This window comes from Calidris pugnax, unplaced genomic scaffold (genome assembly GCF_001431845.1).
Source record: "Calidris pugnax isolate Ruff unplaced genomic scaffold, ASM143184v1 scaffold11, whole genome shotgun sequence".
Taxonomy (NCBI): domain Eukaryota; kingdom Metazoa; phylum Chordata; class Aves; order Charadriiformes; family Scolopacidae; genus Calidris; species Calidris pugnax.
In genome coordinates this window covers 9,986,349-10,000,970 of record NW_015090803.1, presented here as the reverse complement: position 1 = coordinate 10,000,970, position 14,622 = coordinate 9,986,349, and the positions used below count along the sequence as shown (strand labels likewise).

Here is a 14,622-nt window from a genome sequence, read left to right as displayed (position 1 = left end):
ACCAACAGCCATGAGCCACACGTTCCCGCTACACATCCTCAGAAAGCAAAGGAAACACACATTGAAAACAAAATGACAGCAAAAAACCTGTTGTTTCTGACTGCATATGGTTAAACTACATAGTTCCTGAGTAACTAGGATCTTACAGTTTGCAGCAACTTATACCAAATAAAGCAAATGGATAATAATTACATGTCAAATTAGTATTGTTGCCAATGACCTACACTACACATTAAAAAACCCCATTAGTTTAAAAACAGTTAAGCAACATAAAGGCATACTATCAAATCATTATGTGGATTTATTTAAAATACATAAAGGTTTTAATAAAGTGTTACACAGTGTTTCACACTTCTCCCTCCCCTTTTTTACTGCAGACAAATTTAACATTCTTCCACAGTACCGAATAATTAAAATACAGCTGCTTAGAGAACCAGGAACAGAAACTGATGGGTCAGCGTTAGGGTGACATTTCCATGAGTTACCCTGTTGCTGTCAAGCCACCCTTTAGCTCTTCTTATGAACAGATACAGATTAAACATGTCTAAGGCCTAGGAAATTCCATGCGCTGTGTCCCGGTGAAACTACCAGAATGGAAATGATAACTAAGTTTTAAGGGTTAAAGTTGTAGGTCAAATACAGTGCAGTAAGTCATTTTGTTTTCACTTCAGGTCCTGTGTTGTGCTTGGCTGGAAGAGAACCGTAGTTAAAAATGCTTTCTTCAGCTCTGGAACCGCACGACTCTCTGCTGTCCTCTGTGTTTCAGTAGATGGAAGTGGAGAGCCAACAGGACTGGATACTGTTGGACAAATTGAAAGGTGAACATTTACATAGTTTGTGTGCTCACAGCTGAGTTCAGGATCAGTAGGAATGAAAGTTTGCTGAAAATTACTCCATGTTTATAGTGCTTACTGTAGTATTGGCTGTGGTGAGACAATTCAATAGCTTGAGCTTTTGCTGCTCCTGGTTAACCCACCGAGAGCACCTAGAAATACCAGGATTTCTTAATTCTTCCTCCTTACACGTGCCATCCACATTTAGCACAGTATGGAATTAGGACTCTGAAGGAGTCAGGGGGTTAATTAAGGTCTGGTGCTCATCATCCCCACTGTCCCAAGCACAGGAGTCACACTAGGTTTTTTGACTAAATGAAAAATACACACTTTGAACAAGAGGCTCTGTTTAAAGAGCAAAAAGAAAGAAGCCTATGAGTATTTAAAACCAAAACAAACTTTGTAGAAAGCTTCGAAGTCATCACTGCATTCCAGAAACGTTTCAAAACACCATCTGCAACTCCTTAACTGTTAAAGTTCTCCAGAAGAAACAATCAAAATTTAAAAAACAAAATGAAATTAATTTTTATTCCCTAGAACTTATGACAGACTGAAATCTGAAGACCTTTCTTACTCTGTGTGTCTCAGAACACTTGACAGGATGAGCTAGATATTAGCATTAAAGTAACCACAAGCAAACAGAGCAGCTATTAGGAATGCGGTAACAGCTCACATACAGCCGTGGATATTAGAACCAGTTTTACTGAGAAAAGGAATGTTGGCTCTAATTCTGCAGTTATCCCTTACTCTTTTTCGAAGAGTGCCGCAGGGAGTTTTAACTTCCATCTGGACAGTTTTCCGTTAACTGTTTTTGAACACCATGTGTAAGAACACAACAGAATTGTAGACATTAGGGATGGAAAAGACCTATTAGATCATGTAGCCATCCTTTTGCCAGTTAAAGATTTTTCCCTACAGAATAGTTCCTAGCACTCTGCCCAGTACAGTTTAAAGCATGTCGAGATATTTGGCTTCAATCATCTCCTTTGGAAAATTATTCCACAGTGCATGAAGAATGCTGTTAGGAAGTTTTTCCTGGTAGACACAGCATGAATTTTTCTTTCCTTAATAATTTCCAGCCTATTATTCCTGGTTATATCCCACTGGGGCAGTTCGAATAACTCATCTTTACACCTTCAAATAAATGGAGACAGATATGTTTCCCTACACATCGGTCACTAGTTGGCCAGACTACACACAGTTTTATAGCCAAAATATACACTATACTTTAATAAAATCAGTCATTCCACCCTTTTAGTCATTGTAGGAACAATTGTCTCCACCCCAGTGAACATTTTAAGATGATACTCTCAACAAATCTGTTTATTCTTCCTTGTCTTCTGCTACCTTTTGCATTCTCCATTAAAAAAAAAAAGCGTAATAGACTCATAGAAGAAAAATACCCTCACAAAGTCAGCACATCAGTGAATGTACTGTCTAACTTCTGCGAGAGCAACTGATGCCAACACTGTGACTTCTGCACAGGGTTTACACTTCCTCCCTCCCCAGTGTCATAACACACATTTTGCCACTGTGGAACATTGTCAAAATCTTCATTCCTTTCCACCTTCTCTCCAACAGAAGAGGTTCTTAAACTAGCTTTATTTTCACAAACATAAGTATTGTGTTAAATGGTTTAAAACATAAGTTATTAGTAATCAGAAGCTTTTTAGGCATCTCAGATTTGAAAGTATTTCTTTGTCCTCATTTCAGCTTCCTGAAATCAAGCCACCCAAACCTTCCTTTTTTTTTTTTTTGTTATCAGTCACTTCCTGCAGTACATTTAACTTATTTAAATTTCAGAATAACTCAATAATGTGTTTCATACTACCTCCAACACTAGGTTGCATTTCCTAGGTGAAATTGCTATGCTTGGTACCAGGAGCACAGAGAATATTATAGCCATTCTGAGTACACGCATTAAGTCTTTAAAAAGAAAGCACAAAAGCATACATCCAGAAATAACAATGGAGCAAATATTGTTATGCCTTTAGATCTTTTCCTCACCAACAACAATATCTGCTCTTGAGAGGGACAGGTCAGAATTATTAGGTCTAAATTCATGAACCTGCCTTGTCTTGACAGCCTTTCAAGGATCCTACCAGATATTCCAATCACTGCATTAGCAGGCCAAAAAGCCAAGATCAAGCAAAACCTCTCTACCACTGAATACAGGAGATTCCTTGTTTCTTGACTTCTGTCTATTAGAAAAACTACCTAATCTTTAAAATCATCTTTGCAAGCATTAGTGTGCACAGACATAGTCTTAACTCTTCTGCAAGGCCCTCTGCTTGCCTTGGAAAAGACACTGCACTAAACCTTCAAGTAAGAGAAACAGGTTCAGCAATTATTCTGTGCGGCCTGTTTAATCTCTGCTCCCAGTCTGATCATGCCATTGAAATACACTCATTTCTCCAGTTTTGAGAGGTGTCCTTTTGTGCTTTTTTTTTTTAAAGCTGGAACCATGAAATATATTGCTCTTTGAAAGGAAATCCAAGAAAAGATCTTCAAAGTATTTTTAAACGTTCTTTTTCTTTGCTCCATGTTAAGTAGAAATTTGGCCATACAGGGAGTAAGTCTGCAATTCACTCTTCAAGGACTCACATTTTACTCCATTACCAGAGAGTTGAAATCTCAATTTGTCAGTGTTACTACTAATATTCTTTCCATCACTTAACAGTTAGCTGGAGCTTATGGAACTATTACTGTAAGATGAAACAGTTTGAAGTGACAGCTGAAATAGAACTCCAACCTTTTTTAACCAGCTCCAGCTCACAGTTCCTACAAAAATATGTTTTATTCTACTGTTTATTACCATTTTAGCATAACTACAGTTCTTTACATGACAGCTCTTATTAACGAGTAGCAGTATGACTTTTTTATTTATAACTATCTTGGCTGAAATAGTCAGCAAGGGGAAAGATCTACCAAAATTTCATTATTGGATCTTACAAAAGAATTGAAAACAGTTTATCCTTAACTCCAAAACCAGAAAAACAAATCAAGCTGTTACATCTTTTTGTGAAGTTCCAGCAGAATGCAGTACAACATATTTTGAGCAGAAGAGGAGCTCAGATAATTTCAAGAGTCAGTGGAAGGGAAAAAGTTGAGACAGTAACATCTGAACACTGACAATGCTTACAATGAAGAAAGCTTCACATCAGAAATGAAAAAAAAACCCAAAACATTTTGCTCACTGTACTTTAGACAATGCATATTTTGTACATTGAATTATAAAGAGAGAAATGTTACAGCAGCATCAGTGAAACTACTAGTAAAGTTTGCTCTGGACTGCAAGCTGAGAATCTCTATCACGCTTTCAGTAAAATCAGTGGGAGGACAAACTCAATACAATTCTTAAAGGCTAAATATAGATCTCTTACTCAGCCAGTAGTGTCTTCAGTGCCAAGTCTGTTTTAAATATGCTTCTGTGATAATGTGCTCTTTGAAAGCCTTTTATACGTACAAAGATGCAGAATCCAATCTTCACAAAAAGATAAATTTACCCCTCTAGAATTTAAAAAAAACCCCCACAAATAAACACAGCTTTTGAAGATGTTTCCTCATTTGTCACATTCTGACAAAGCTCACAAATCAGGGCAGCACTGGGAACTGTGACACAACTTTCTCATCTGGACCTGCAAGAGATCCTAATCCCAGGGTAAAGCGATTGCTATCTCTAGACAGCATTAGCAGCATAATCTGCATGCAACCCCTGGGATGAGAAGTATTTTCCAAAGTCAGTTAATGCAAAATAATGCTATAGTAACTTGGTGCATCAACTTCTACTTAATGGGTCCTGACTGTAAGCTGCAAGTAAATGCTGTAGGCCAACCACATGAAGGAGATGGCACTTCATTGGCGCACAGGCCCATCTGAAAAAGATCAGGGGAAGGAATCTTTCAGGGTCAGGCTGCAAACAAGCCACTAAAATCTGGCATTAATTCTATGACTTAAGATACTTCATTTGCAATGTCAAGACAGGATTGAAATAATCTCTATTTTTCCATAAGGTTTACAGATGAAGCAATTTTCAAAATATTATTTAGTTTGTAATATAACTTTTTCACGGTGCAGATGAACATTAACATCCATCAGGCAACACCCAAATACCTAAAAACACAAGTGGAATTGTCTGGCAAGAATAGCTAGTAAGCAGACAGGTCTAAAGACGACAGCTCAGGCCTGCTGCTCTCTTTCCCTCCTCACTGTGTCCCACAAACACCCTCTTACACTCCTGCCAAGACTATTGCATTGCACAGCAACAGACCAATGCCTAAGCAGACAGGTCTAAAGACGACAGCTCAGGCCTGCTGCTCTCTTTCCCTCCTCACTGTGTCCCACAAACACCCTCTTACACTCCTGCCAAGACTATTGCATTGCACAGCAACAGACAGCCAGTTTCTAGAGAGCTGAGCATACTTCTCCATTTAGTGTCTTGTCTAAAGGCCAACAATGCAGTCAGGATGTACAATAATACCCCAAAGCCTTGATGTGTTAGGTCCTGAAAGATGGAAATAACAAAGCATAACATTAAAGCTTTTTCTAACATACTTAACTTCACATTTCTAGCAACTGCCCTCCTTGGCATTCACAAACATTATGTACTAGAAAGCTAAGTATCAATGCTTTCCCCCTCCTTCAGAATACCAATCAATCTGTAACTGACACTGAACACCAAATAATCTGTATTCAGATAAACCACTAACACAAAAAAAGCTATTTGTATTCCAACCAGTCAACTACTTTATTATATTAATCCAGTCTTGGCATTACCATTTTCTCAAGGAACAAAACCCCCCAAAACAGCTAGGGCTGTTTTGGAATCAAACTTTTCTTTCTTTATTTCTTTGTAGCATAGTTAGTCTTAAAGCAAAAACTTATGGGTAAAAACAAATTACAGACATTTCCAAAAGGTAAATAATTCCTTCAGGTAAAAAACATATTTGGGGGAAAGGAATTAAGGAGAACCACATAAAAGATGTCAAAATTGCCCAACTGGTAAGTAGAAGGCCATACTGTTTTTAGAAAAGGATCAGATAGATACATAATCCATCCACAACAGACCTTTTCCTGTGTTTTTTATTCCCAGCCTGACAAGTTATCTAACTTTATAAAACAAGGACTAATATTTTGGCTGGGAAGCAGGATTCTTGTCTTCCCCATTTTATTCTTCAATATTGTCTACCTGGGTCTTCCAGGTCTAACACATATTCTTATACTTTACAAATACTCCTAAAAAGCCATACATTTCTTTAATGTAAAAGAAGTTAAGTACTGTACATATAGAAAAGAAAAGCAACATGTACCAACAAGGGTACAAATTGGTGGTTGAGACTGCAAACTAAGAGAGGTGTCCAGTATGAGGTAAACTGTTAATGAAGACTTACCTCCAGAAACTGGCGCATCCATGAAAACAGCTCCCATTTTTTCAACTGCTTTGGCTAATTCTTTTGAAACTGCAGGGTCTATCGTACTGGAATCTATTAGCAATGAGCCTTTCTTCACTTTCCTAAAATAAAGATTGATTATTCAGTACCTGTTGCACAAGTCATCTGCAACTATTACCACGGCACTGGCTTTCCACAGCACGATAAATGTACAGACACTTTTTGGTACACTAATAAACACAAAGTTTTAAACTCCAGTGAGCAACATCTGTTCAGTATGTATACTCCTGAGTATGCATACTGCACAATTTTGAATGACTTAAAGCACAATGAAACCTGAACACAAAAAAGGATGTTCTTCCTAAACGTTATTACAAAAAAAAAAATACACAACATGTGCCCTAGGAAGCCCTGCCACTGCAAGCTTGAGCAGTATATAAGATGCATTCTAAAAACTAAATGTTGATACAGCCTAAAACTTCATATATAAGAATACAATTTTCTTTCTATGTATATACAATATTTTAAGTTCTTATCAGAATAGCCCGATTGCGTTTTTAATCATTGCTACAATTTATTGTACTTAAAGATCATAACTAACACCATAAAAGCCCACGGCAGATTTAAAGTGAAGAATGGAGAAAGATGCTAAGTTTCCCCACCAATAGCTAGTAAAATTGGGCAGAAGAATTGTATCCCAAACTGTAGAACACACAAAAAAATGTATATGTGTTTATAAAAATGCAATTAAATTAACTTTTTTTAATGCTCTCAACAATAAAAAATTGATTATATTTTTATCCCTGTTTCCATTCAATTGCACCATGATTTAATGTCCACTGGACCAGCAAACACCACAAAATCAAACAACATAATTTTTCAGTCATAAAAAGGTTGGTAATTTAAAGTTACACATGACAGACGAAGAGCCTCACTGCACCTTGTGTCCTGTTGGCAGTACAGTGAATGTCACTGAATTGAATTACCTACACAGATGGAAATAGTCTCTCAATATATACAATAATTGTGGACACCACTGTAGCTCCAGATCCAAATAGTGTCACATACACAGAACTTGTCCTTTCCCACAGAAGGCATGAGCTGCAGTTAGTTTGCACTCAAAAACCAGGGTGGCAGATACAGTACTACATCATGTCCCCTTATTTTCAGGACAAGAGGCAGTGGCACAGGCTCCTTGGTAACCCAGCAAGATGACCAAGTTAACCCTTGAACCCTCCAGAGCATCAATGTTTTCTTCAGTAAAGCTTAGAAAGCTTCAGGAAGTTATCAAAGTCAAACCAGTTGCCAAGGAACATGTCACTCAGAGTGACAATTAACCACTACTGTCCAATTACACTTCCTTCTTTTGAATATGGAGAAACTGCAGCAGCAGAGGGCTGCTTTTCACATCCTCTGTTCCCTGCAGTATTCTCCACATCTAGGCACTCAAAAGATTAACTGGCTGTATTATATCAGTAAGTACTGCCAATCGGTCTCCAAAGCACTGCCATCCTGGATACAGTTCTCCCAGGGCTGGTTGCCCAGCTTTGTGGGACTGATCCAATTACCCTTCTTCCTTGAAGGGTCTAAGCTACGGATACTTCGATCTGCTCAGTCCTACTTTGTGGGGAATTAAACTCTGGACAGTAAGGGAAAGAAGCAACTAGTATTTTCCATAGTGGAAGGAGAATAGAAAATCCCTCTCCTCTATTTAATTTTCTAATCAGTGCACCTTAATATTGCCTACAATCAATAACTAAAAAAAGCTATCATCAGTTGTAGACAATCTACTGTACTTTTCTCTGCTGTGTTTCTTCATTTACACTATTAACCTGGACAGCAGTAAGGTCCTACATGGTCTTACCTACGTGATCTTTGAATACCTCAAAAGTATTCAATACCCTTAGTCAGCCTTCTAGGAGCAGTGCACATGTGGCCAGAAGAGCCTTTTAAATACTATTTATTTTTCAATTTGGCAAGTTCAAAATGTCTGAGTATTAGAATTCTGCAAACTATGGATTTTAGGCTCTGTGGAAATACTTCCACAAAAGTTAAAAAACACTGTTTCAGACTAAATGGACTCATTAGATATTTTGGACTCTTTCGATATTTTCTTGTGTAATAAACAGATAATAAAAGTAGAGATCAATAAAGCTTTGTCAACTATTCTATGCTAATGCACTTTAATATTATGAAACAAAATGGCATCTCTTCAGAACGTTTCAGTTACAGGATTTCAAATTAAAGAAAAAAGTATTTGAGCAAAAAATTGTTGCCAGCAAATATTCTAGTTTTACTCATCTGTAGTACATCATATTATGGTAAAAGAAACTTGCAACTGAGCCGGTAGGTAATAGTCAGTTAAGCTGTCTCAAATTCACATAAATTATTATTCCACTGAAAATAAAATTAAGACTTTAGCCAAAAGCCATTCAAAAGCAAGCACAGCTTAAGAGAAGTCATGTAATTAGGAATATCAGTAGTGACAAAACAGAGGAGAACATCAAGTGCCCTGAAGGCACAGCAACAGTTACAGCAACACCGATCATTTGACAAACTGTGTAACACAGCCTTGAGTAGGACTGGGAATTCTCCAGACTACAGCAAATTCTTACTTTAGAATTCCATTTGCTCCTGTGTAAACTTCTATCGCATTGGGACTAGAAGGCAGCATGGTAATAATTCTGTCTGCTCTTTCTGCTACATCTGCTGGGGAATCTGTTACCTTTTAAAGAAAAAAAAAAAAAATACAATTATATAAGCGTACATTTCCTGAAAAAGAAATGTCTAACATGTCTGCTGAGTTTGTTTTTGTATTTGCAGGTCACTGATCAGAACTAAGCCAGGTAAAAAATTAGAATACAAGACAAAGTCTGCCCTCCTAATGCAAATGTTAGTTAATTGGATTCAGCAACAGAAAAATAAAAACAATTTAAAAGGTTGTCACAAAAGTTCCTCCAGAACATCCATCCATGGGGATGCTTGCATCCCATCAACTTATTCCTGAATCTTCAATCCATTATAAACCATGTACTGATGCAAAATACCACTCTACAATGTTTCTAAGGCAGGACAACACCAAGGATGACAAAAATACCACTTTTTTCCTTGGCTTATACAGCACTGGGAGACAGGAAGACTGAGGAAAAAAAGAAAAAAGGCTTAATGCAGCTCTGAGCGTCCCCTTAAAAAAACAGATAAATTAACTGATTATTCTCACAATATTATGGCTGACATTTTCCAAAAAATGAAAATTATCAGCTCAAGCATACTTCACCAAAAATGTGTGAATAAGTTTCAAAATACATTGTCAGCTGTTTGTTGTTAAATAAACAAACCTAACTTAACTTCCCCAGTTCATACTCAGAGGCAGGCAGGATGGTATTTAAGATACGTACCCAGCAAGTGAAATACTGACAGCTAAAGTACTAAGTTTTGCCAATGAACTCAAAAGAACCCAGATTTTCAGCCAGAAGGCATTTTCCACCAGTATTTTTGTCCAATGCTAGTTTTAAATAATTCATTTCTTTGAAATATGCATCATTAATACATTCATAGCTCAGGGAAAATAGCAACAAAAAACTACAGTTTATTCTTTTATCTTCAACCCACAAGGACCAAATCTGATTTCACTCATTCAGGTAGTTTTACTGAAAGGAATTAGGTTCCAAGCAGGAAGCAAGATGCGCAGAAAGTAGATTCTGGTTGTAGATAGGGCTTACAGGATTTATTTACCAGTTATTGTTGCTGAATGATGAAGAGGAACCTTAATATTACAATGATGTATTCTGTTAGATAAATTATATGCCTCGAGTTTTTCAACTTTAAGAAATGTCTTAAGCAAAATTTTATATGCAGTTATTAGTCAGTGTGAATAAATTAGAATACCCACATCACATGGCTTTAGGGTTAAAGAAACTGAAGTTTAACAGCAATCTCAAAAATTGGTTCCTTTCCATAATGCAGACAAATCAACCAATTGATGACCTTGTTTCATCATTCCTTATCTATCTTTTGTTAGCTTTGATACTAAAGGCACTTATGTAAATATATTCTCTTGTATAAGAATATATTTAAAAGAATATATTCTGCTTTTATAAGGTCTCAGCATCAAAGAAAAGAAGCTGTAGACACATCTGTAAGAAATGCTGAATAATATATTGAAGGATTTATGGGATACAGCATGATAAACTTCTTCATGTCTGTTTTACTTACTGTAAAATAAGTAAAAGAAAGGAAGACAAGTGTATATCTACTGAGCAAAGCTCTCTCTCAAAAAAAAGTAAAGAAACTGGCATAGATGTGACTTAGAAATATGCAGGTTTTGTTTTGAAAGAATAAGTTAATACTACACAAAACATCTGGTAAAATGCAGTTATAAAAGGAAACATACTCTAGTCCAAAGAACAAAGGTTAGGAGGAATAAATGAGGCAATTATAAGCAGAAAGGCTTCTATACCTGATTAGTTAATTTTATGACTTGCTTCCCTGGAGACCAGAGAGCCTAACACTTTATACAGGAGTATGACACCTTTGTCTTTAGTTCTGAGTATCTCTGGTTTGGTTCAGTCCCAATGTGTATTATTAGAGCAGGAGACAGGAAGTAAGTAGTGAAAAAAGTGGGAATTAAAGTAGGAATTGTCATTCTTGGCTTTCTGGTACTCTAACAAATATGATTAATAATCCCAGAGGAAACCTACCTACCTGGTTCAACAAGCAGCACACAGAACTTTTTTTTGATTTGACACTTCATGTCTCAGAAATAAAGTCGAATGATTTGAAAGCTATTAAGAAACATTAAGCATTTGAAATAATTAAGAATACGTGTGTAACTTTAAAAAATGTATCAAATATTAATTGCTGATTATGAACATTGATCATACTGGCTCAGAATAGCAGCACAGCAAGTTCCATACGTGTTCTGATACTTGCCAGTTTAAGCAAACTTTTGCAGTGTGCAACTGGATAGGGAAGACTTTTCTTCATACTGGTCATTGGTTTATGCCTTCAATATGTGCATCTGCTTATAGTTGTTCCAACATTCTCCCCTATTTTTTCCTTTAGGTTTAGGATAAGTCAATCAATAATTCTGCTTGCCTGAAATGCCATTCTCACTGAATACACTGAAGAAAGCTCTATTTTTATGGTGCTTTATGCATCATATGACTTCAGTAACACTGTCAAACTTCCAAATTTGAAATATGATTTAAAGATATGTAAACTGAAGCAAAGTAACTGTGTGACATATGCACACTGCTGCATGAGAAAGAAAGTGACAAGTGACAACTAAGGGGAAGGGGAGAGAGACAGTAGAGTGTAGGGACAACCTACTCGGTCACAGCACCATTCAGTATTCTCCCTTGTGTCTAGCCTTGCAAATTTCTCGAGTTTCACCCCAAGAGGTTCTATATCCTCCTGCTTGGCCAATTTTCCCCTTACTGTTCACCATCAGCAGGCGGGTGGCTGCCTCCTGACATACACCACCTCCCAGCTCTTTACTTCAGAGGCTGAAGAAAGTGGAGTCACAGAATATGCAGTCTTGTGATCAAACATGCCTCACTCTCCGTATACCTTAGTAGTAGCAATGACTTTAAACGATGGGCATTTGATAACATTTACTGTCTCTTGGGGGTCATCTTTGCACCTTTGCAATTCAATGGTTTTATGAGCACCAGCCAGGCCAAAGACAAGGCAGCCCTTGGAGCCCAATGTTCCTTCCACAGTAGTTTCTACAAGGCCCTCTGGACCCACAAGTTTCCAAGTTCTGAAAAAAAATGCTGGAGTAGGATTTACACCTATAGATCAAGAAGAGGAAGTTATGTTTACATATTTTCTTTAAGTGTGTTTTATTTGTATTTAAGCCTACCCATGTGTTCTCTTACTGATTTACAATCGTAAAACGTAGGTTTGGCATTATTTTTAAAAGGGTTACAGTTCACCTTTACTATTACATGCTAAGTCTTGCAGTGGATGAATCTTGCAAGGATTCTATTGTTGTGGCAATAACCTATCCAAATGGGCAGCCACAGCAAAGAAATCTCACTGCAGAACATGAATTAAAAATATGACCGATTATTCAAAACAGACTTACTTTCCATTTGCCCAGCCCCTTACCCAGGACAGGTCTGGTTCATCCCTGAGAGTCTCAGCTCTTTAACAAAATAAAAACAGTAGCTAGGAGAACAAGCTGAAAAACTTCCTTTCCTACTTAAGGCCAATATTCTGTAATTATTCAGGGGGAGCTGCAATTAATTATCAACAGGTGCACTACATAATTTTATCTTTCAGGAATCTTGACATTACTTCATTACTTAAAACAGCAGCAATTAGCTCCAGCAGTTTAGACTTTCAAGTCATACAATTCCTCTATCTAGATCTACCTACAATTTCCTTGCCACTGCTGGAAAATTTCTCCCCATCCTCTACACTGTCCCATCAGAGTATTATTTTTGTATTGGTTTCTCTTTACTTGAGAATATTCTTTTGTTTCTATCCATCTATCCATCTAACCACAACTATCTAAACTACTGTAGCTTTGAAACATTCAAATAGGTTTCAGACACTTAGAAAAGACAGTCCCAGCCATCTGAGAGACTGAATGCATTTCTGGGTGTTAACGGATCAACAAAAGCAATAGCACTGACTGGAACGGGGCCAAGATTTTGCAGGGTATAGGGCAGGAAGGTAAACCTCCTTAATGTGACCAATTTCCTTCCCTCCTTTTTCCTTTTCATTCCTTCCTCTTCTCTCACCATAACCTTCCTCACCTCCAAGAGAATAAGCACTTAAATAATTAGATTTTTCCCTTGCCCCTGAGGACTGCACCTTGAAGCAGCAGGAAAGCTCATATGTCCCTATAACCCTTACAGCTATGCCAGCAGGAATTTTTAACTGGGGTCATCCAACCTGAAAAGGTCAAAGTAGAAACCAGATGAAAAGCAGCCCACTGGCCATCTAGACCTGGGGGAGGAGGAAGCAGGAGAAAAGAGGAGGTGAAAGAACAGGCCATCAACCTACTCTCATAAAAAGGGGAAAAAACACCCAGCTAGAGAAATCCAACAAGGTAGCGATTCTGGCTAACAGCATGAAAATGACTTAAGGTAGAATCATCACTTTGCCCCAAGAGAAACCTCTTGGATTCAGATTGTGTTCACTAAACTGTTTTAGTTCCAATTGCCATCTTAACCAAGAAGAAAAAGCAGATTATTTAAAAAAAAAAATTACATGCAAGAACTATTCAAAACATACAGTTACTGTTGGAATAAAGAAAGTTTATTACTATACCTGAGCACCCAAGTCTTGAAATTCTTTGCAAGCTTCTGGGAACACATCATATGCAATAACTGGATATCCATGTTTTACCAGGTTTTTTGCCATTGGATTTCCCATGTTACCCAGCCCAATGAATCCAACTGGGGTTTTTGAAGCCATTGCCCTAGAACACACTGATTTCAAAACAATAAATATCAGTATATTTGCATTTTAGAGTAATACGTAACAATATGTAACAAAAGCTAGCATGTTATCTGTTCGCACAGATTCAGACAACTTAAAAAGTTAAACCTAAAGAGGGCAGAAATATGATTCCTACTCCACATAACTTAAACCATAGATTATACCTGCGATTGTGTCCCAAATACCACCCCTGAATTATTATTTACATAGCAATGAAAATTATTTTCATAAGGAAAATGTGAGAGTTTTAAAAAGTATAGTAATAATCAAACTTGAGCAGCATGCCTGAAAGCTAAGGTCTGAGTTTCAGTCTGAGAGGAGTTCAAACACAGATTTAAAATAAGCAGGCTTGTCTCTGTTTTGTTATGTGCCTAAATACTAAACTGGAAACGCAAAATCAAATTTTGTATATATTTTACAGACTTCTTATTTGCAACTTTGGTTGCATGCCTGGGATTTAGCACCTGTTCTCTAGCAATGGACTGAGGCCACCACTTTATTTCACGCAGCCCATCACAGATAATAACTGGACTCGTCTGAGCGCACACCCAGATATAAACCATTAATCTAAAAGTATCAATAATAAATCATTGCCAATTCTTTGAGCCATGTAATCACTTGCAGTGTATTTTAGAAGCATAGACTGAAAACTAGAACAAACTGAAGTATAAATACAAAACGATGAAGTCTTTACAAGAATAACCACTGTATTCTATTTGCTGCACTACCAAGACAGAACTATAAAGCATAATGTACAATCTATAGAACACACTACAGTTTCAGTCAGTTACTTTTTACAAATAGTTAGCAAGTATGAAATGCTGGATTGTAAGTAGCGTTGCAGGCATCCATCTACTGCAATCACTGCCTCGTCACTCTCAGCACTGCTAATCCAAGGGCAGCACAATTTGGCAGTGCCAAGATTTCTTTGCCGATTACATAAA

General features: G+C 37.2%; 1 protein-coding gene across 1 annotated transcript in view; it reads right to left on the bottom strand.

The window, feature by feature from the left end:
- HIBADH (3-hydroxyisobutyrate dehydrogenase) overlaps positions 1-13,663 on the bottom strand; it is a 71,794-nt gene extending 58,131 nt beyond the window's left edge. Inside the window, exons 1-3 of the mRNA XM_014937923.1 lie at positions 13,508-13,663; positions 8,839-8,948; positions 6,224-6,345 (exon numbers count right to left, since the gene is read on the bottom strand). Coding sequence (XP_014793409.1) covers positions 6,224-6,345; positions 8,839-8,948; positions 13,508-13,654 — 379 coding nt within the window. The 5' untranslated portion in view covers positions 13,655-13,663. The remainder of the gene's footprint in view (positions 1-6,223; positions 6,346-8,838; positions 8,949-13,507) is intronic.
- Positions 13,664-14,622: the final 959 nt, after the last annotated feature.